The sequence below is a fragment of the Myotis myotis genome, unplaced genomic scaffold (assembly GCF_014108235.1).
Source record: "Myotis myotis isolate mMyoMyo1 unplaced genomic scaffold, mMyoMyo1.p scaffold_m19_p_2, whole genome shotgun sequence".
Lineage (NCBI taxonomy): Eukaryota > Metazoa > Chordata > Mammalia > Chiroptera > Vespertilionidae > Myotis > Myotis myotis.
Window position 1 is genome coordinate 40,818,048 of NW_023416324.1, and position 24,329 is coordinate 40,842,376.

At 40.7% G+C, this 24,329-nt stretch overlaps 1 protein-coding gene across 2 annotated transcripts in view; it reads left to right on the forward strand.

Moving 5' to 3' along the window:
- Nucleotides 1-24,329, forward strand: part of FGGY (FGGY carbohydrate kinase domain containing) — a 405,151-nt gene that overhangs the window by 146,480 nt on the left and 234,342 nt on the right. For both annotated transcript variants that reach the window (XM_036351580.1, XM_036351579.1), the window contains exon 6: nt 12,993-13,108. In XM_036351580.1, the coding sequence (XP_036207473.1) occupies nt 12,993-13,108 (116 nt within the window). The remainder of the gene's footprint in view (nt 1-12,992; nt 13,109-24,329) is intronic.

A 24,329-nucleotide genomic window follows, 5' to 3' on the forward strand; every position in this document is an offset into this window, starting at 1 on the left:
AAGCCTGAAATCATTGAGTCAGAAACCCTCCATTACTGGAATAGAGAAGAATCTAGAGCAAAGGCAGAGGCAAACTAGAGGAGAGGCTGGAGGTGGGGCAAGGTTTGAGGATGTAACCATCAAAAAACAGCCCCATTTTAATGGCCCGTGGCCACAGACTGCTGTTGAAAACTGAAGGAGTGGACAGATGCTCAGTGGGAACCCTTGACCCGCAGTGGTTCTCAACCTTCCTAATGCCCCGACCCTTTAATACAGTTCCTCATGTTGTGGTGGCCCCCAACCATAAGATTATTTTTGTTGCTACTTCATAACTGTAATTTTGCTACTGTTATGAATCATAATGTAAATATCTGATATGCAGGATGTATTTTAAGGGGTTGCGACCGACAAGTTGAGAACCGCTGCCTTAGTGGAGGAATCTAAGGCAATGTATATAAATTGTCTTTTTCATGTCGTTCGGTAACTATAATAGTTCCTTATTATATTTAATTTATAATGTTTCCTTATTATATATTCCTAGTATTTATTAGAAATTTGAGCGAGCCCTTTATGAATTTCTCTCTTCTACTGGACTCTAAACTCCACAAAGGAACAGACAATATCTGTGTGCAATACAAAATAAGAGCTTATTAAATGTTTGTTGAGTGACTGAGTGATGGAGGGAGGGAGGGAATGGTTCTTTTCCTCATTTGGCCATTGCAGGGAGAGGTGCTCACTGCGATGTGCCTGCTCCACACAATCTCCGGCTTCCAGCCCTTGGCACATGTGTTCCTTCCCACCTGGAGAATTCTTCCCTCCCACTGACACTTGCTTCTGCCTCCGCTGCTCCTGCCTCTTCCTTGGCTCCCACGTGACAGACCATCTATCTTCCTGACATATTTTTTCTTTTGCAAACTTCTCAATGCCTTCAATTTGGTTACTGTGAACTCTGAATGTCCAGGAACCCATTTTGTCTGTTTATGATAATTTTGCTCATTTCTACTCCTACTCATTATGGGTTGGCTTTACAGCTGAACTCTCCGAAGCAATCTTAATCTTCACACCTTGAGGGAGCATGTCATCGTTGTCCCCATGTCCTGGCCACATGATTTGCATCTCCCGAACATCCTCACGGGAAACCCAGTTACTTATTGGTCCTCCAGGGCTCTGGTTTTTTGAGCTCTTCATCTGCTTTTCTTTTTCTTCTCATTTTCCCTTTATTAAGAAAATTAATAAATATTAAGATAACAGAAAAGATAAACACAGAGAAACCAAATATCTCAAATGTATTACACTCTGTCATTCACTAATTGGCCTTCACAGTGGTTTGTTAATATCTTTTTATGAATGGGCTTCAATAAGCACATAGTTAACAAGTGTAAACTTTTAATTGCCCAGATCAGGGTTAGAACTTCTGCCTTATTCCTTCCTAATGGTATGACCTCCAGTGAGTTACCCAGCCTTTTTGAGCCTCAATGTTCTTCTCACCCAATGGGGATCCTGAGAGCATCCTTACTAGTTGTGGGAACGGTCGCAGTAACCTCCATAAAAGTACTGAACATACTGCCTGGTGTGTTACAGGGGCTCAGTAAGCTAGCCCTAGTTTCATCCCCTTTTCCTTTGTTCTCTGCCCCTCTCACCCCCCACCCTCCTTGTCTCAGATTGCCTGGAATTATCATCTTTATTTTTCAGGACATAAATCCTAATTCATGAGTAGAGGGGTTTTACCAAGATGTTGGAATGTATTGGCAGCGACTTTAGGATCTTTTGTTTTCTGATTCTTAGATCTCTTTCTCTTGGGGCCCTGGGAAAACTTCGTGAACTTGATTATTTATTCAGTTCTTTCATGCTCCCCATATTGTCACGGCCGCATTCGAACCATGTTATCGGCAAGTCTAACTGAAAAGGCAGTTTAATATTGCTCTGCGTTGCATCATTGCATACATTATTCCGCTCTGTCACGGACCTGTCAGCAAGTCTTGATGAAGTACAGAGTCAATAGTAACAAGCCCCAAATCTGACAGCCTTTTTACAGAAGCAACTCTGATTGGTGCAGGGGTAGTTCTTCAGAAATAAGACCTTCTTGGTCTCTTTGTTGATAAATTAGCCACCCAGTCCAAGTCCTATCTCCCCAGAAGCTGTGTCTTCAGTGCTGGTAATTCAATCTGTTTCATGACTTGGAAAAACAGAGCTATCCTAGGCCTGGGATGCACTGAAGGCTGCAGCCAGAAATATCTTGGTAATTTATCCCCGCTCTCAGCTCTAATTATTCTGTTATTCACTAGCTTGCTCGATTGAGACTCTCCAGTTCTGCCTTCTCCAAGCGGGAGAACAAAAGGTTTTCCTTGAAAGTGGGGGCCGGGCAGTGTCAAGGCAATGAGCTGCACAGAAAGAATGCAGCAGCCCTGACTGAGTTATTGTTTAGAAAATCTTGTTGGAGGAATACGTGATAATGATCAGGCCTCTGGAACTCAGCAGGCCTATGTTTTTGATGTGCACCTTGTTCTGCATAAAAGCAGGCAAGTCAGAAGTTCTTATTTCTGCTAAGGTTGTTCATGGTCTCAGGAGTGTGGCTGGGATCTTAGTGGTTTCTCCCAGAGTTTGGAAGCTCCGACTTGCCTGGAGATACTCTGACATAGTGAGCTCACAGTAAATATTTTCTGAATTAATGTGGTTTTTAAGATAATGATAGCAGTTGCCACTATTGATGGTAACAAATGAGCTTTGCTTCTTTGTTTATATCCTGCCATAAAAAAATACATATATATATATTCAGAGAGGAAGAAGAGAGATAGATACATCAATGATGAGAGGGAATCATTGATCAACTACCTCCTGCACACCCCCTATTGGGGATCGAGCCTGTAACCTGGGCATGTGCCCTGACCTGGAATTGAACTATGACCTCCTGGTTCATACCACTGAGCCATGCTGGCCAGGCTGTCCTGCCATTTTAGGACATAAATCCTCAGATTCGACGGATCTGGCCATCCTGTTCTTTCTGTTCTTCTGCTCTCCCAACTAGCTGTAGGTCTTTTCTCTTGTCAGGTCACAATCCCCAAAAAACAGTATAAACCTGGCAGCCAGGAGCCCTGGGAGTTAAGTTGGGGTAAAGATCTTTAAGGCTGACTTATCCTATAGAGACTTGGGAAAAGGCAGGTCCTTCCTCAGTTTCTCTTTCTGTTCATGTCAAGATGCCCCTGCCCATAGCTGGGCCTTGACCTCCACTCTGTTTGAGGATGAACCTCAGCTTCTTTCAGGGTCTGGGAGAGGCAGTACCCTGAACCCTGATTGCTCATAATGAGGGCACATGGAGGTTTAATCGCTCCCCACTGGGCTTTCAACCAACCTGCTGTTTTTAGACCCACTTTTACTCCCACTTTCAGACATACCTGGGCCACCACTTCCGGAACTGGTCTGGGTCTCTGCAGGGTCTTCATTGTGTTTCTGGGCTTTCCCCACCGTAACTTAGGTTTTATCTTTCCAAGTCTACTAAGTGGGTGACTACTCATCCATCTGTGTTTTCTGGCTTTAGCTTTCTGTTGCTTTCATCTTCTGTCCTGTTTTCTTTGTCACTGTGGGTTTTTGCCTTTCTGAAATATTCTGTGCTGCCACTTTTGCAGAATCTGTAAAGGGAATAGAGTCAACATGTGTGGTCAATTGGACATCTTTACCTGGAAAGTCTCTCTTTGTGTTTGCATTTTTCAAAAAAAAAAAAAGGAAAACAGATGGATTAGAGCAGCGGTTCTCAACCTGTGGGTCGCGACCCCTTTGGCGGTCAAACGACCCTTTCACAGGGGTCTCCTAAGACCATCCTGCATATCAGATATTTACATTACGATTCATAACAGTAGCAACATTACAGTTATGAAGTAGCAATAAAAATAATTTTATGGTTGGGTCACAACATGAGGAACTGTATTTAATACCTGTCCTGCGCTCTACTACTTACAGTCAATGTAAAACGTATAAATACGTTTCCCGCATACAATCTGTTAAAGGGCCAGAAGGTTGAGAACCATTGGGTTAGAGAGATGGCATTCTTTTGTATCTGGGGAAGTAGGGGAGGGGAGGTATGGAGGTAGACAAATTCATTTTCAAAAAGTTGTCTTTGTGCTGTTGAGGTGGAGAGTCTGTGCAAGGAGCTCAGGGTTCTGCTGCCCTGAGACTCTCCGGGAGTCTGACTTTTGTCTCTAGGGCCTCCACAGAGAATAATAACTAGAGATATGTAAACAATTAAAAACTGATTAGGACCCTGAAAGCTTTCTTCTGTAACTGGCATTCTGGGGTTCTCATTCATTAACACAACAAACATGTACAGAGCTTGATGCTGGGGAATGACATGATGAGTAAGGCAGATGTGGTCCCTGCTGTGGGAGGTCATGGCCAGGCCTGATATACTGACATTCCCAAAAGGCCAGATGGAGCATCAAGGAATGAAACACCATAAAAAAATGACATTCCTTTATGTGAGGAGGTAGAACCTTTATTACCTCCTGGCTTTCCCACTGATGCACACTTTACTTTTAAGATTTCTCTTTTCACTGTGTTTTCTTTTCTTTTTTCTTTCTCTCCATATTTATCCTGCTTTGAATTCCTTGATTTTGGCTTTGTGAGCTGATAGCTTTTACCAAACTAAGAAAAAATTTGGGTGTTGTTTTTTTTCAAATATTTATGATTGGATGTTTACTCCTCTGTCAATTTTATGTTGTTGGGTGTCTGGATTTTGTGGTCTTTCTCTAAGGAGCTATTTTTTCTGGTAGGTGTTAATGTACTTTTGACTGAGTTTTATCCTGTAGAGTCTTTCCTAAAAACTTCGTTAGAGCAGGATCAGAACAGCCTTTACACCAGGACATTTCAGTCACACTTTTCAGGTATATATCTGCGGAATATCTGGAGTGATACATGAGGACATTTTACTCTCACTTTAGTAACGCCGATGATCCTCAGCTCTGTGTGAATTCTGAGAACTGTTCAGCTCACAGCTCTCCCGTCCCTCTGCACCCGACATGGAAAGTCTGTGTACACATCCTATTGGGAGTCAACAGAGACGGAGTGGAGCCCTTGGGCAGATGTTCGGGGCTCTCATTCTGCATAGCTACCCCCTCTTTGGAAGTCTGTGCCACCACAGCTCCCAGCAACCTCACATTCTCCGAATTCTGATCTCAGACTCCTCAGCTTGGTGAAGCTGCTGTGTTTTCCTTGGCATCCCTCTTTCTGCTCCGTGGCCTGGCATGTGCTCCCAGGCAGAAAGCCAGCATGATCCTGGGCTCACCTCATTGGTTTCCCTCCTCTCAGGCATCCGTCCTGCACTGCCTGTTGTTCAAAGCCTGAAAACAGTGTTTTCATGTATTTCTTTCTAGTTTACTAGTTGTGTAAGGCAGGGGTATACAATTCATTATCTGTTACTCCATCATGTTTTGAAGCAGAAACCTCTATTAATTTCTACTTCAACAAATGTTTCTATCTTGATGTAGCATTTAGCTTTATCAGATACTTTTTATTCTTCAATATAAATTGATCATTTTTCTCTCCTTTCATAAAATATTGTGGTGAAATGCACTCATAGATCTTCTATTATTAAAACATTCTTGAATGTAGTTCATGATGTATTTTTTCCACATTTTTATATTAAGTTTGGTCATACCTTGTTTAGAATTTTTGCTGCCCACATTCATAATGTGAGAGTAGCCCTCTGATGTTTGTTTCTCATAGTGTCTTTGATTGATTTTGTAACATAGTTATATTAGCTTTATAAATAACTTGAAAGTATTCCTTCTTCTTTAAGACTCTTGAAATACGTTGGAGTACTATGTTCCTTGAATATTTGTTAGAACTTTCTAGTATAATCATCTGGGCTTGAAGTTTTATTTGAGGGATGATTTTTACTACTGACTTAATTTTATTAATGATAATAAATCTATTAAGGTTTCCTATGTTTTCTTGAATCAGTTTTGATAAGTTCTGTTTTTCTAGTTAATTTTTCATTTCATCCTAATTTTCAAATTCACGGACATAATATTGTTTGTGTAATCTTTATTTCTTTTCTATTAATGTCTGCTTTATCTGTATCTGTATCCGCCATTTTCATTCAAGATATTTGGGTGGTTTTTGTTTTTTTGCCTTCACTCCTTTTTTCCTCCCCTCAATTATGCCAGAAGTTTCTGTTTCATAGAACATGTTTTTATAGCCATGTTTGGCTCTGTTGATTTTCTAAATTTTATCTTGTTATTCTATGTCTTATCGGCTTTTATCTTTACTACTTCTTTTAGATCTCTTTCAGATTAATTTATTAATGTTTCTCATAATTTCCTAAGTTGGCTGCTTAGGGTATTCATTTTCAGACATTTTTCTGTTTCAACAAAAGCTTTCAAAACTAAATTTTTCTGTAAAATACCACTTTACCAATCTAAACTCTGCATGGATTGTAAAACATTCCCTTTCTCTCTCCACTTATATGAGTATATAGAATTGAGTTTGTTGCCGAAACCAGTTTGGCTCAGTGGATAGAGCATCGGCCTGTGGACTGAAAGGTCCCAGCTTTGATTCCGGTCAAGGGCATGTACCTGGGTTGCGGGCACATCCCCAGTAGGAGATGTGCAGGAGGCAGCTGATCAATGTTTCTCTCTCATCGATGTTTCTAACTCTCTATCTCTCTCCCTTCCTCTCTGTAAAAAATCAATAAAATATATTTTTAAAAAAATAGAATTGAGTTTGTTGACTGTAGTTGAGTCATTTAATACCTCCGCAGTGATATTTCTTATTATCCTGTTGGTTTGCCTGTTAAAATTTTGAAAGTACAATAAAATCTTTAAATATGTATCTCCTTTTAAGTGCTATTTGTTTTGGAGCTCTTTTATATATTTCACACTATGTTGTTCCCTCCACAAAATTGAATGAATGGTGATATTCTTCTTGGACTTAAACTTTTTATCATTATGGAATGTTCCTCTTTGTCATGCTAAATATTTTTATTTTGTACTTTACTTTGTCTGATATTTATATTGTTATTTTCAAGAAATGTGTTTGTTATTTTCTTTTTCAATCTTTTTTAAAAAACACACACACCACTTTATCACATTTAAAAAATACCTGTATTGGAAACAAGCTGTAGTTTAATTTTAACCCGAATGTAATTATTATTTTAACTAATTGTGGAATTCAGCTCATTCACATTTGTTATAATAACTGAAATAATTGGTTTTATTTTTTCTATCCTTTTTTTGTTTGTTTTTTATAGTACATTACCCATTTTCCATTTCCTTTTTATTTTAGTTGCCTTAGTTTGGTTTCAATGATTTGTTAATTTTCTCTTTATTCCGTTTTTGTCCCTTGTTATTTTAAGAGTTCTATAAGCTTTTTGTTTTCATTATTGATTACCTTCTCTGTGCTTACAACCAACATTAAACTTACATGGAAATAGTTGCTCTGAAACAATTATATTTTGGTTATGTTCTTTTTTAAGTACTATCCTCAGAGAACATATATGGGAAGTTCACTTTTTCAATCCTTTCATGTTGAAAATGTTTTCTTTTTTCCTTGACAGCTGAATAATATTGTGTCTGGGTATAGGATTCTTGGATCATTTTTCTTAATAGTCTGTACATTGTTCCACTGTCTTCTACATTCCAGAGCTGTAGATGAGAATTCCTTAGCTAGTCTAAATCTCTTGCCTTTCTAAGTAACTTATTCTTTCTGTCTGGAAACTTGTATAATTTTCTGTTTATGCTTGAAATTCAAGTATTTCCTGGATTCACTTCCTGGATTTAATGAGCCTTTTAATCTACAGGCTTAAATCTTGCTTCAGTTCAGTATTTTTAAAAAAATTCTAGTAATGTACTTACTTAATTATAACAACTCCTTCATCTGTTTCTTTTTTTCATTTTTTTTTTCTAAATAAAAATCTCTTCTGGAATTCCTGTTATTCTCATGTTAGGCTGCTGGGACTGCTCTCCGAGCCTCTAATTTCTTCCCTCATTATCTCTATCTTTGTGTCTTTGCTACGGGTAGTAACATATGTCATTCCCTTGCTCTTCTAGATCATTAATTTGATTTTCAACAGTGCAAGTAGTTTTCTTAGTTTTTCTGCAGAAATTTAAAGTTTAACATTTAAAATCAGTGTTGTTAGTTCAGAAAAATCTTTCTTTCTTGCATTCTTCTTCTGATTTCTCATTGCTTTCATTATTGATGTTCTCTTCCAATTCTTTCATCACTTCTGCATCCATGAGACCTGCCTTATAGACGCTCTAATGATCTTCTCCAAGGTGAATTTATCCTCCTAAATTAGGTATTGTTTTCACTTTGCCTACTCCTCATTGATCTATGTTATTCTGATGCTCACCTATGTTGGTACAGTCTCTTTGACATTGACAAATCTGAAAGCAGTGCAAGGCACAGCAGTTGCTCCCCGGGCATTCTAGATGGCAGTGAACCCACAGTGAGTGCCTTTTGCCCTGGTGGAAGCAGTACTCCTCCCAGCTCAGGGTGGGGGTTGGTGGGGTGGGGTTCTGCTACAGAGACCTTGGCTTTATTCGCTAACAGTGTAATGTCCTATACTTTCTCTCTCGTAGAGATTTTTCTGGGGCACCTGTGGCCTCAGATGCACTCTCTAAATTTTCCTAATTCCGTTGCTTTTGCATATCCATATTACCCAATAGTTTATTTAAAGAAACCCCAATGAAAAGGACTCTAATAGTGTGCCATTAATCCTGATAGAAAATGGAGTAGCCAGAGGCATCTACAGCCCCAAAATTTCCTGCCTCCTGGGTTCAGTCATCTTCACTCCAGACATTTTCTGTCCACGTAATCTGACTTTCTGTGAGGACTGAGGAATCTTTCTCCTTGCCCTTATTGGGGGGAAAACCTACCTGGAATAACTTAATTATGCCTTAAAGTGTTGAGTTGTTTCACTATTGATCTGTTACAAACCACAACCAATGCTCAGTGATTTAAGACAATAATCATGGGTAGCTCCTTTAGGCTGTGCTCTGCTGGGTGGTTCTTCTGCTCTAAGATGGACTTTCTAACTTCGGTTTTGGCTGCCTGGGTTTTCTGATCCAGGCTAGGCTTGGCAGTCATTGCTCTTCTCCACTGATATACTTCTTCTGGGCCTAATGGGCCATCCCAAGCAGCATCTTCTCATGCGGATGCCGGAAGTGCAAGAGAGCAAGCAGAAAAGACATCGTGCCTCTTGAAGCCTAGACTCAAACCAGCATGGACAGAATACAAAGTCTAGAAGTAGGAAAGGAGATCCTCCCACAGTGACAGGGGGAGATGAGAGGAGGAGAGAATATAGCACTACAAATTACATGGCAAAGGATGTGGATATGCAGAGAGCCCTAGACTGGGGGCCAAAACCTCAACCTACCTCAGCTGATAAGAATGATAATGCAATATTTCCCAGTTCTAATATTACCTCAAAGGAGAGAGCTGTGAGTTTAGCTTGGAGGTAGCAAGGACATTTTGCAGAGGAGGTCAGGCCGACGTTGGACTTGGATCATAAGAATTATTTGAAGTTTGCAAGTCGAGAAGGATGAGTGCAAGGAGCAGTGATCAAGGAGCAGTCAAAGTAGAGGCTCAGAAATCTGTACATGAATGGGGCATTTGGGGAAAGAAGAGTTGTCCTAGGTGGTTTGATCATTAGGAACAATCCTTCCACATCACCCTTTCCTCCATCCATTGCTCTTTCCAGTGAGCTGTCGGAGCTTCCAAGGAGCTGGGATTTCAGGCATTGGACCTAGAGGAGTTAGCCTGCTGTGTACTCTTCAGAACATGCTACAGAGGTGGTTGCCTTCTCTCTACCTCCAAAAAATTTATCTTGCTTAAATCAGGTGAAGGATTTAGCACATACCTATTACATTTCTTCTGGCACTGTCATGCCAATATATCCAGGCCGTTTATCTTAGCTCATTGTGTTCTGCCATCTGAAAAAATAATTTATTAATAATAAATTCATTGGCTTTCAAAATGTAGACCTCACAAAATGTCACCTCCTCTAGGGAGCCCTCCTTGAAACTTTTTCCCCTCCTCTTCCCACCAGTTCCTATCAGGTACTCCTGTTATAGGTTCTCATTTTTCTTTCCATTTCCTTCAGGACATTTTGGCTATTCGTTAGTATGTGATTTTAGGTATGATTGTTTGATCAATTTCTGTCTCCTTAATGAAACTGTCAGCTTACATGAGAGCAAAAAACCAGGTCTTTTGCATACCACTGGTTCCCCACAGTCCAGCACACTGCCAGGGTCATAGTAACTGAAAACTAAATGTTTAGTGATGAATGAGTGAATCCATGTGAATGGCTGAATGAGATGCACCTAGTTGGGTGTATGAAATAGGTTTCTCTTTAAAATTACAGCAACCCTAGCCAGTTGTGCTTAATGGTTAAAGCATCAGCCCGTGGACTTAGGGTCCTGGGTTTGATTCCAGTCAAGGGCATGTATCTTGGCTGCAGGCTTGATCCCCAGGCCCTGGTTGGGGGGCTAACGCATGGGAGGCAACCAATCAATATGTCTCTTTCACATTGATGTTTCTGTCTCTCCCCCTCCCTTCTACTCTCTCTAAAAAAATCAATGGAAAATATTCTTAGGTGAGGATTAACAACAACAACAAAAAAACAAACAAACACAAAAAACTACATGAGCAACCCAGGTTTACCATTTAGCTGTGACAAGGTGAACAAATCATTCTTTAGTGCTTCTATTCAATCAGTTTTCATCATGGTTTGACATATGGCTGAATGTGGACTAGGTACTGATGACACAGAGATGATTAGGGCTGATTTTGCTCTGAAGGAGTTGCTGGTTTAGTGGGAGAGATGGAGAAGTGAGTGGGCAAAGGCAGTTACTATGATAGGTGTTAAGAGGAGGATATGATAGGAACTTGGCGAAGAGGCTTTGGTCTCAGCTTGCCTTCCACAGACTCCTTGGGAAAAGGGACAATGTGAGCTGAGTCATAGATTCTAAGTAGGAGTTAGATGCATAACAGAGAAGAAAACTGTGGGCAGAATGGAGCAAAGGACTCAGTGCACAGGGAAGTCAGAAATCAAGGCCCCCTCTGGGAAACTTTAAATAATTCAGTAGTGCAGAAAGGAGCAAGCATGGGTAGGAATGGCAAGCGGAAACTGGAGGTCACCATGCTCATACTACAAAGGGTCTTTTAAGCCCTGCAGAGGATTGGACTTTCTGCTACAGGTAATCAGAAATAATCAATGGATTTCAATTAGGGTTGATAGCATCAGATTTTATTTTATGAAGTTTGAACACATGTGGAAAACAGATTGGAATTCAATGGGACTATAGGGAAGATAAATAAAGAAGTAGTTAATTACACAGCATGAGAAGGGCTGTGATAGAGGATCGTCACATGTTCTGGGAGTTCAGAGGAGATGTACCCACTCAGAACTGAGGACTCAGCCCAGATTCAAGGAAGTGTTTGTGTTATCAGGGTGAAGAAGCTGGGAAGAATTTTCCAATTATTTGTAGGGCAAAGGCACAGAAATATGCAAGAACATGATTGTTTTTTAGAGAACTGTAAATGATATTTTATTGCTCGAGTGTAGAATACTAAAGGTGAATGGATGAGAAATGAAGCTGGAGAGGAAAACACCTAGCATTCACATCTTACTCCTATTAAATATTGCTTTATACTGGAGTGACTGTATATACATCAGGCATTTTTTCCCTTTTTATTGGATTTATTGGGGTAACACTGGTTAACACAATTATATAAGTTTCAGGTACACACTTCTATAATACATCATCTGTACACTGTTCCAGGCACTTTAAAAAAATTTTATTATAGAGAATTTTGAACATGTACAAAACAGGGTAGTATAACACATACCACTTACCTGTTTCTCACCGCCGCAACCACCAACTCATGGCCAATTCTGCCCCATCCACAATGCCATTCACTTCCCCTTCTCTTATGATTTTGAAGCAAATTCCCGATAGTATATCATTTTATACATAAAGTAGTGGCCCAGTGCACGGCATTCGTGCACTGGAGGGGGGGTCCCTCATCCCAGCCTGCGCCCTCTTGCAGTCCGGGATCCCAGCTTAGGCCTGCTCCCCATGATCCTTAGCGCTGCCGTGGGGGCAGGAGTGGCTCTCGCCACCACCGCTGCGCTGGTCAGCTAGAGCCTGGCCTCTGGCTGAGGGGCATTCCCCCTGTGGGAGCACACTGCCCACCAGGGTCAGCTCCTGCATTGAGCGTCTGCCCCCTGGTGGTCAGTGCATGTCATAGCGACGAGTCATTCCACCTTTCAGTCAATTTGCATATTAGCCTTTTATTATATAGGACTAGAGGCCCAGTGCATGAAATTCGTGCAAGGGTAGGCCTCCCTTCTCCTGGCTTTGCAGCCCCGGGCCTACCCCTATCCTGCACCCACCTTGGCCTGGCACTGCCTGCATCTGGCACCACACACCCCCCTGGTTCCCCAGTTCTGTGGAGGCCTCCCCCCAATCGATGGACCAGTGGCTCTAGGCCTCCATCTGTGGTGGGATCGTGGGGCGATGGCAGGCCTGGCACCAGTGCATGGTCGTCCAGAAGGTTGTTCAGCCGTTCATTAGATTTGCATATTACACTTTTATTATTATAGATAGGATAGCTCACTCTGTATCTCTATAAGAAGACTTTTTTGAAATGTAACCACAATTAGGAATATCATACTTAAAACTTAATATAGTACTCAATATCATAAAATAGCTGTCAGCAGTGTAATTTCTAATTATCTCACAAATGTCATGTAAATATAAATACACATACAAATATTTATATACATTGTTTGATCAAGATCTAAAATAAAGGGCTGAGACTCTCATGAAAGTGAAAACAGGTACTCAGTCATTAATGGGTGTCATTGGGGACTTTTGATCTAAACAGGCATATATAATTACCTAGGTAGGTTTATTCTACTTCTTTAACACTACTGCAGCTATCTGGTCAGCTAGTTGGAAAAACATAAAGGAAGCCTAGCTCATATTATTGTTTCTACCTCTCTCCCATTTTCTTAGATCTCTCTGCTCCCTGGTGTGCAAGTGGACATACTCAGCAGAGAAAGGCTGGGATGACAGTTTCTGGAAGATGATTGGTCTGGAAGACTTTGTTTCCGATAATTACAGCAAAATAGGTAAAAAACAAACAAACCAAAAAAAAACCTGGACAATGATTATGTCTATATATGCTAGTATATGAGGATATTGGTGGGGTTTTTTTGTGAATTAAAATGCAGGGACCTAGCCCTGTTTTAAAAAGTTAAGATGAGTAAGTTAAGATGGTAGGCCCTTATGGTGGGGCTTACAGGAACTGAGTGGAGATACCAGCTATGAAACTGCACTGAAATATAAAATCTTAGACATTGGGCTAGAGACTGATGAAGATATTTGCACAGAGAAGCTAGGAATAGCATAATCCAAAAGGCGCGGGGGGTACCGAGGGAGGCATATGCATCTTTTCCAGTCATTACAAGTACAGTGTTTGTGAGTTAGGTTCAAGGTATCAAGCAAGGTCATGAACAGAAACAAATAATTGAAGAGATGAAAATGAGAAGAATCAGGAACAAAACAGAAACTGGAACATGAGCCAGCGGTTTTTGACTAAGGCTATAGGGTTTCAGACTTCCAGTTTTTTGTGGCATTGACTGGATCATAAAGGTGACTAGTCAGGGTTTGCCTGGTGAAAAGAATTCAGATACTATGTTTATATAACAATAGCTGACATTTTCAAGTTTAAGGTTTGCATGTTCATTTCACAAAAAGTTTATTTCCTGTAGTTACCACTTAGAATTCCTGTAAGCTGTTATCAGGTAAACAATTATGCCTGATTAAGTAGAATTACATCTGTAATGTTTAGTGTTTTGGCTAGGATGTAAAAAGAAAATTTTAAAGTAGAGTGGCTAGGATGTTGTAAAAATAAAATTTTAAAGTACAATGGCTAAAACAAGATAGAAGGTTATTTTCGTTTCATGTGATAGAATAGAGATAAGTGACTATCAGAGCAGCTCTGCTGTTCTCACACTGCAGCCTCCACCTTGGGGTCCAGGATGGCTGATCCAGTTCTCATCAATTCCCAGCCTGTGAGGGGATGTGCTTTTGGGGGGAGCATAACATGGAAATAGGCCATGCCACTTCTGATCACATCCCATTGATTGGCACTTGTTCTTAAGGCCCCACTGGGCTTCAAGGGTGGCTGGGAAATGTAGTTATTGGCTGGGCAACAATGGATCCGTTCATGTGACCAGCTAAATGTTGAGCCACCCTTGATAACTGAATCACATAGCAGGCTATTTTAGTTCAGCCTTTCTGTGGTGGATTCCTCATGCCAGCGCCGTTAAAGTTCAGGAATATAATAGAGATATGAAAGATCCTAGTAGCATCAGTATTGCTGCGTTTGAGAGAATATAGCTTTGTTTCTGTGGTCTGTTCAACTACCAATAAGTAAGTCCAGGGGAAAGAACAAAGCCATGTAATGTGCAGAAAGAGCCCTTTCTGAAATTCTGGGGCTCAGTTGAAACCATCGCAGGATCTGAGCTGGTAGAGAAGCGGGAGGAGCTCGGGACCAGGGGAAGCGAGGAAGAAGCAAAGCCACCGTCATTCATCATCACCTACTATCCACGTCCTTTGACAGAGGATTTATTTTATATGTTGTCTTGTTTGCCCCTGACCAGCCTATTTGCATAGCTATTCCTATTTTACAGATGGGAAAACTGAAATCCAGTTCCTTGTGCACTCGTAAGTTGTAGACTCAGTATTAGAACTGGGTCTCTGACTCCAGTTTTCTACTAAAGCAGACTGCTTCCCTTGGAATATACGAGGCTGAGGGAACTCATGCAGCTATATGGTTGGCCTCCAGTGAGGTTAGGCAGCAGTTCAACATTTAGCACCCAAAGCCAACCTGAGCTAGATGGGAACAAGTGCAAATATAATCACATTGCGTACGAGGCCATGAGCATAAGGATTTCGGGGAACACATTCAGCCCAGGGTCACAGTGCGCTGGTCATTAGAGCTAAGGCATGGCCACCAAGTTCTCAGTCCCCAGTCTGGTGTTTTGGAGGCGGCTCCCCCATGAGCTTCCTACTTTGATGAAGAACTATCAGGATTACGTGTCAGGGGAGAAGCTCTTGTGCTGTAACAAGGGGTGCAAAGTGGGCCTGGAACACTGAACTGGAGCTGAGGTAGTTGTAGTTCTGGCACTGTGTGAACTTTGAGAAGCTTCATATTGTTTCTGTATCTTGTTTCTGTAGTCATGCCTAGGAAAGACATAACTAATGGTAGTTATCACTTCTCAGACATGGTACTATTGAATTACAGCCATTACATTTTTAAATTTTCAAAACTGTGTGATGGAGTTATTTTTACTTACCCTGTCCAACAACTGAAAACTAAGTTTTAGAAAGTGGAAATGTGCCTAATGAATGGTCACACAGTTTGCAAGTGGTAGGCACAGAATTCAAACCTATGTTTGGGTGATTCCAAATCCTGCTCTAACCATTTTGCATGCTGACTTCCAGATAATATCATGTGCCTATGGTAGGTAGCAAATAAATAGTACTCTTCCTTCTTCTGTATTTCGAGCACATTTCTGTGTGCTTTTGCATACCTTGTTGCAGGTAATTCTCATAACCAGTGACAAAAATACATATTGTTACCTTGTTCACAGATGAGAATCAGAGAGATAATCTAGTAATTTCCTCTAACCACATGCAGAGCTAATAAATGATGTTAGGATTGAAAACTTCTCAGTGTGAGGGCCTAGGAGGAGCTAATATTTTATTGGAATACAAATGTCAATGTCAATGACTTAAGTGTTCAAATGATTTTTAAAATTTATATTGCCCCCCCCGCAAAATTTAATTGCTCTTCCCTGAGTATTCCCATGCTGTGCTGAACCTAGCTTTTTACAGTACACATTGATGACCACTTTACATGTCTCGATTCCACACTAGACTGTGAGCTTCTTGATATCTGGATTTTCATGTATTTGCCTTTGTATTCCTGGTCCTGGCATAAGGCATGACACATTTTAGTAATTAAACTACTGTTTGATTAGTAAGTGGATAAATTAATAACTGGGATGGCTGGTACTGGGATATTGGTGCCTTTTGCCATTAAAGCTGAAATGATGTTTACTGTTTTTAGCAGTATCTTGGGTGACTTCGACCCAGTTTCAACTCTGATTTTCTGATTAATAGTAAGTCCTTGAATAATGTCATTTAGTTATAATTTTGATTAGAAAAAAATCTGTTCCCACTGGGGCACTGACTGTATGGAGTTTGCACGTTTCCCCACGTGTACATGGTACTCTGGTTTCCTCCCACCTCCCAAAGGTGTGCATATTGGGGTATCTCATGGTCCCAGTCTGAGTGAGTGAGGGGCACTGTGAGGGGCTCTGTGATGGAACAGCATCCTGTTCAGCACTGGCTCCTGCCTTGGGCCCTGAGCTGCCTGGAGAGGCTATGACCAACTGTGACCCTGAACTGGAATAATCGGGTTTGAAATAATCATACATAATCATCGTACTTGTTTTTATTAACCTTTCTTAAATATATATATATATATATATATATATATATATATATATCTCCACATTTATTTTGGTGTTTAATATTAGAATTATACAAGAGGCCCAGTGCACAAATTTGTGCACCAGTGGGGTCTGTTGGCCTGGTCTGCAAGATCGGGCCAAAACCCACTCTTGAACATCCCCTGAGGGGTCCTGGATTGCTAGAGGGCGCAAGCCAGGCCAAGGTATCCCACCGGTGCATGATCGGGGCTGGGGAGGGACGCAAAAGTTTGACCAGTTTGGCCAGCCAGGGAGGGACTGTGGGAGGGATCCAGGGTATGTCTGGCCCGTCTCGCTCAGTCCCAGTTGGCCAGACACCAGCAAGCTAACCTACCAATTGACGTCAAACAACTGGTCAACTGGTCGACTGTCTGCCCCCTGGTGGTCAGTACATGTCATAGAGAGCAGTTGAACGGCCTTAGCATATCATTAGCATATTGATTGGTTGAACAGATGATCGGACACTTAGCATATTAGACTTTTATTATATAGGATTAGATCTTTATTTAGAAGTTTGGTGATATTTATGTGATTAGAATATGCCAGAGGAACTTAACTCTTGTTTATGTTAATTAACATAGGATAAAATTAGTTTTGTTATACATCGTTTTGCTTAAAGTCATATTTTCCAAGACCCTGTCAACGACATAAGAACTTAACTATACTTTAACTTTTTGATGCTTTTCCTCCTCTTCCACGAGATTCATGTTTATTTTAATGTTTATATTATTAAATTTCTATTGAGGTATAATTGACATATAACATTGTATTAGTTTGAGGTGTACAAAATAATGTATACATTGCAAAATGATGGTTACTACAATAGGTCTAGTTACCACCAGTCACCATAAAAAGTTACAAATTAATTTTTTTCTTGTTATGAGAATTTTAAATATTTACTATTCCAGCAACTTTCAAATATGCATTACAATGCCATTGATTATAGTCTACTAGTAGATATTGTAATATTGTACACAACATCTTCATGACCTATTCATCTATCCCTCACAGCTTTCTCCCATTTCGCCCTCCCCACTCCCCCTGACAGCCAACACTCTGTTCTTAGTATCCATGAGTTTCTCTTTGGGTTGTTTTATTTTGTTTTGTATTTTAGATTCTTCTTATACGTGAGCTCATATTGTATTTGTCTATCTCTGTGTGACTTAATTTCATTTAGCATAATACCCTCTAAGTTCATTTATGCTATTGCAAGATTTTATTCTTTTTAATGGTTGAGTAATATTTCATACTACGTCTACATTCATCCATCAATAGATACCTAAATTATTTCCATATCTTGGCTTTCCATAATAATAAAAGCGTAATATGCTTATTAGACCAGACGTCCTTCCGGAAAACCTTCCAGATGAAGCTGGGGCTGTGAGGGAAGCCCGGGTCCCAGGTGCCTGCCAGTGGCCAGAGGGAAGCCCAGGTCCCGGGTGCCAGAGAGAAACCCAGGTCTCAGGTGCCAGAGGGAAACCAGTCCAGCAGCCAGGGGAAGGAATGCCACCTTTTGCATGAATTTCATGCATCGGGCCTCTAGTTATAAATAATGCTATAGTGAACATAGGGTTAAACATATTTTTGAATTAATGTTTTAGTTTTCTTTGGATAAATACCCAGAAGTGGAATTGCTCGATCTTATGGTTGTTCTATTTTTAATTTTTGTGGAATATCCATACTGTTTTTCATAGTGGTTGTACCAATTTACACTCCCACCAGTAGTGCATAAGGGTTCTCTTTTCTCCATATTCTCACCAACATTTGTCATATCTTGTTTTTTTGATAATAGCTATCCTAACAGATATGAGATGATGTCTCATTGTGGTTTTAATTTGCATTTGCCATATGATTAATGATGTTGAGCATCTTTTCATGTGTCTGTTAGCCATCTGTATGTTTTCTTTGGGAAAATATCTATTCAGATCCTTTGTCTATTTTTAATCAGATTTTTTTTTTTAATTTTTGCTATTGAGTTGTGTGAGTTCTTTATATAATTTGAGTATTAACCCTTTATTGGATACATGCTATGAAAATATTTTCTTTTACCCATTGGTTGCCTTTTAATTTTGTTGATGGCTTCCTTTGCTCTGTAGAAGCTTTTTAGTTTGATTAGTATATTAACTCTGCTAATAGAGAAATACCTACAGGAAATATTCATTAAAAGTCCATAATGTTCATCTAGCAGAAAATTTCCAGAGTAACTTTATTAGATTTTGCCTGTTAAGTTAATGGATTTTTAATGGATGTCCTAAGAAGACATATCATTAACCAGAATATTGCCATCCATGAATTAAAACTTACCCATTCATCAAAATTAATTGTGATATTTCCTTTGATTTTCATTTCTGGTGACTTGAACTTGGAGTTTCAGTCTGAACCAAAAGTGGAAGATGCTGAGAAGGATGTTAACTCTAAGTGTGACTTTCAGAAACTCCTTTGGAAGCTACCTGCAGACATTCTTTAGCAATTCTTGGAACTCTGAAAAGTGAATCTCAGCAGCCTCCCTATGAAGTGTTAAACATTTCCAATGGACTCATTGCCCGTCAAGATGTGGGCAATAGAGTGCAAAACCTTTTAGCAGATTTGAGCAGTGTGTCGTGGATTTGAGCATTAATACAATTACCATAATTCGCTCCATGTGGAGCTTTTAGCCAAGTCTTTACCAGCCTTCCTGGACTCGTGCAGTAAATAAATGCTTTCCCCGAAAACTGAACACCTCAGCAACTGATGGTCTTATGGAGGGATATTTTTGAAATAAATTATTTATGAACTGTAAGTTAAGGATCAAATGCAATATTTATATGGTGCATTTCAAGGACAGGGGAAGAACTTTTTCATTGTTTTAAGTAACTACATGCAAGTTTTCAAATCTGAATGTTACTGCAGGGAGGTATTTGGATGGTGTGGTTTGGGAACATTATAAAAGTAAGGAGAAAACTTTTTTTTTTTTAGTCAAAATAATATAGTAGAATTTCTTTTACAATTGAAACTATTCAAATTGATTTAATGTTCAGAATTAATGAAGAAAACATAAACCCAGGTTCTGTAAGGAATTACATATCCATAGTCCAATAAAATGATCTGTGTCAATAAATGTTGACCTTCAATTCCATGTGGCTCATTCCCAGGTTACCTATCTAATCCTAAACATCTATCAAAAGCAAACAGGAAGGAAGTGATCAGCAGGGAGAGAGGACCCTTAGGCAGATAAGCAACATTCCACCTGTTCTAATCGATTATCCAGGCTGGCTTCAGCATGGCCCCGTTGCCTTCTTACTTCCTGGGAAAAGTGCTTCAGTGTTTTATTGGGGTAGGCAGGCCTCTCTATGAACACTCGTGTGTACAACATGGCTGAATTATAGAGTGATTGTTTGCATTACAGGAAGAGCTTTGTTAAAGAAAGGGGTGCAGTGTGTTGGCTTATAGGTCATTCATTATTTGGGATCAGGGAAGCCAGGCAAAGAGGAAATGCATAGCCCAAGTCGAAGGAGTTAGTGACTGTTAAGTGAGAGGCAGAAATGAAGACAAAGAATATGTGAGGAAGACAGTTCCTCGAGGGGAGGGAGGCTGCACTTTTTCACAGGTTTTCTTTCCCTCTATGAGACTGTATAAGCATCAGACACTGTGGGCACAGTCATCTGGCACATAGTAGCTACTGATGAGACGCTACTACTGGGTTACAGAAAGTGATTTCATCTTGTAAACTCAGTGTTTGCAGTCTTCTTTTCAATAACGTATTTGGCACTTAACACATTTCGGATAGATCATGAGAATTCCCACTTCATATTACACAGTGTTCTACAAAGTATCAGACTTTAAAAAGATATTAGCTTGTAAGAACATGTAATAAATAACTTCAAAATGCAATGGGTATTTAATTTTAAAGCGTGCCTTTAACATTTATGTAAAATGTTTGTTGTACTCGTTCAATAGAAACTTATCTGGCCACTGGGTAAAGCTAGCAATAAAACTACTGGTCCGCAATTTGTTAAGAAGGGACTCCCACGGAAGGCATCCTCCAACCTGAATGGTAGCTGCAGCAAGCCTCATTCCAGTAGCAGACATGGAGACCTTGTCCTGGCGGGGATATCACAGACTCTTTCCATAGGGGGAAAATAACAAAAATAAAAACTCATTTTAGGAGTATTGAGAATATCCCTTCTCCTTAGAGCAGTGGTTCTCAACCTTCTGGCCCTTTAAATACAGTTCCTCATGTTGTGACCCAACCATAAAATTATTTTCGTTGCTACTTCATAACTGTAATGTTGCTACTGTTATGAATCGTAATGTAAATATCTGATATGCAGGATGGTCTTAGGCGACCCCTCTGAAAGGGTCGTTCAACCGCCAAAGGGGTCGCGACCCACAGGTTGAGAACCGCTGCCTTAGAGTAACATAAACCCCATAGTTAATTCCATAGTTAAATCTGCATTTTACAGATTTTTGTCCTGTAGGCTTAAACCTGTAGGTAAAGTATGTGATGAGAACACAGATGCGGCAGTACTTGCTGCTGTTCTGCTCTGAAGTCTAACCAGGTGAGAACAATCCACAGAGCCACCTAAAGCAAAGTGCAGTGTTGGCTTTGGTTAGACTGAAGTAAAAGGCAGGGGGATCCTACCTGTCTTTCAAACCTAGCTGGACCTTGGGACCTGAGTGACACTGACTCAGTGCAGTCATTGACCAAGGAGCTGGAACAAAGAGACAAGAGGCCTGGCTGGGCTCACTTCAGCACTTGATCTGATTAATTCAGAAACTCAAAGCGCCCACTGGCCTGAGTGTAGATAGTTTAAGAAGAGAAACTACCTGCCCAGCCTGTGCTGACTCCATTTCAAGGGTGTGGCTCTACTTCCTGGTTAGCATGGCCCCATGGATGTTGGATTTTTAAAAAATATATATTTTTATTGATTTCAGTAAGGAAGGGAGAGATAGAAATATCAATGATAAGAATCATTGATCAGCTGCCTCCTGCATGCCCCTTACTGGGGATCAAGCCTGGCAACCCAGGTTTGTGCCCTGACTGGGAATCAAACCATGACCTCCTGATTCATAGGTCAATGCTCAACCACTGAGCCACACCAGCCGGGGCTTTTTTCAAGTCTCATGGGTCAACTAAGTGATTCTTCTTCTGATGGATAGAACAAGGAAGAGTATAGAAGCAGGAGATGGCCAAGTTCACATTAGTGCTACTCTCTCCTGAAAGAGAGAAGAGGAAATCCCCTTGTAGAAACACATCTAAGGGGTTTTCACCAGCACCATTTATCATGACCAGTATTGGGAGCCAGAATCCAGCGATGTAATTTGTAGTTGTGCATATTATAAAATCCCTTTTAAGCTACTAATACACAATGTTCTGAAATCACCCAATAGAACTGGATATGTTTACAAGGATTCATGCATTTATTTCTTAGAATGTGAAACTCGTTTTTCATTTGGAGCTTTGTTGAACTGCTGCTGTGTGTTGGTATGACAAGCTATAGGAGCTGTCTTTAGTCGTTTATATCCGGAGGTCTTTGGCCATATCTTCTACACTCCTCGGGGCCTATCATGCTGTCTTCCATGTCCTGAACCTTTGAGCTTATCCCATCTCTTCTCATCACCCTTCCCATTCCTGTTCAAGTGATAGAGCAAGGTCTTTCCTATGCTTGAGGCAAGTACATGTTCTCTGAGTGTTGTACTGTCTTGTTTTACCCTTTAACACTTTTGCCTGATGGAGAATGACCTAGAGGTTTTCTCGTCAGTTAGTGACCCATCTAGTCATTTATCCTTCCATCCAACCACACCACTGAGTGCCAGGAGCTGGGCTAAGCAGTAGAGATAGAAAAATGAATGCACCACAGTCAGTTGCCTTGGGAATCTCATGTCTGTGCAGTGGAGGGTGGGGAATAAGTGAATAAATCAATCATCTGTGTTTTTCAGTAAGTCTAGAGAGGTCCACAATACTGTGGGAAGCAGAGAAGGAAGTCACTAACAACCACAGGTGATACTAAGGAAGGCATCTCATGAGATGGCGTTTGAGGTGTTCCAGAAGGTTATGAGTGGTCGTTTACCACAGAAAGAGAGCTGACCTCTGAGGAAGAAGCAGCCGCACAGGCAAGGATGGAGGCAGGGAGGAGTGTGAGGTCTCTGAGCTGCTGGGTGTGGCTGGAGCAGAGTGGGCCTGGGGTGTGATAGGGAGGGGACTGTGTTTAATTTCTAATGGGACTTCTATCTCCCTTGAAGATGGGGTCACTGGTAAAAGACTCAGCATAACAAGAGTAGCCCCATTGCTCTCAAGAGATAGTTCCAATTGCTGCCCCTGCCAGTGCTATGAAGAAAATTGAGGGCACTTTTAGCAGTTTTATAGTTCCTGTGAAGATGTGTGTGTGTGTGTGTGTGTGTGTGTGTGTGTGTGTGTGTGTGAGTCTGTCTCTGTGTCTGTGTCCCAAGCCCATTTCTTTCCTTTACTCACCCACAGTATCCATTACTTCTCCCTCATTCCATAAGCTTTGTTGTAAAACTGAAATGGGATATCAGATGTCATACAATAGTGTGGTTTATGAAGCCTGTAGACATGTTAGCTGTTATCATCTTTAAGTGTACCTCGGCACCTGGAGTACAACAGTCTTCACTCCCTCAACACTCTGCATCCAGCCTGTTGGACCTGAAAGAAGAGACTGTGCTCCCCACTTCTCATCACCCTTAGATTCCCAGAAGTTCTGTTTCAGCTGCTGGCTCTTCCAGGAATAGCCCTGCAGAGCCAGAAGGGCAAAGAAGCAGTGATGACCACATCATGTTGTAAGGCAATGGTTTTCAAACATTTTGCTGGATATAAGGTTTCATGTAACTGCTCCTCCTTTCAGTATGGCATCTGGAAGATATTTGGAAGCCCCCAGAGGGTGAGGTCAGCCTCTTCCTACTGCTAGACAATCAGTTACTACCAGAGCTGAAAGGGATCATGGAGATTTTGCTCTAATGCCCTCATTTTATAGATGAAGAGCCAAGACTCAGGGAGGTAGGGTGAATTTTCTTGGTCTTACAGCATTTTCCAGACACAGCTGAGATCCTATGGCTGTTCCACTACTCGATGCCACCTTTCCTGTTTGACATCTCTCATCTTTGGTCACTTAGCCAATTTAGAAATGGTTGTTTGAAAAGGATTATTAGCACCAGATCACTGTCACCAAGGCAAAGACTTACATAGGTGAATTCACCAAATCCATTGTCTCTTCTTCAACCTTTAAAAAATATATATAATTTTATTATATTTTTTAGAAAGAGAGAAACATCAATATGAGAGCCCAACATCAATTGGCTGCCTCCTGCATGCCCCCTACCTGGGATCAAGCATGGCACCCCAGCATGTGCCCTGACCTGGAATTGAACTGGCAGTCTTTAGGTGTACCAGATGACACCAAATCCACTGAGCAACACCAGCCAGGGCAGTCTTCAACCTTGCAAATGCAGGAATTGGACTTTACCCATGCAGCCAGGGATAGTTGGATCTAGGAACATATCAATCAAGCTCTTAAGCAACTGATTTAGATAAACTAAAATAACTAAGTAGTATATTAGCCATTGCTTATTCTAATGGTTAAGAGTTTGGTCACCAGAGCCAGACAGGCATGAGTTCAGTTCTGGCTTTGACATCTGCAAGCCATGTAAGCCCTGTCATATATATTGTTGGGTGTTGGTACTTAATTTTTTAAGCCTTAATTGGTATATTTTGGGGATGAATGGGCATATTATGAGGATCAAATGAAATAATGCAGGTGAACTCCTAGCACATACAAAGTCTTCAGAAAATGTT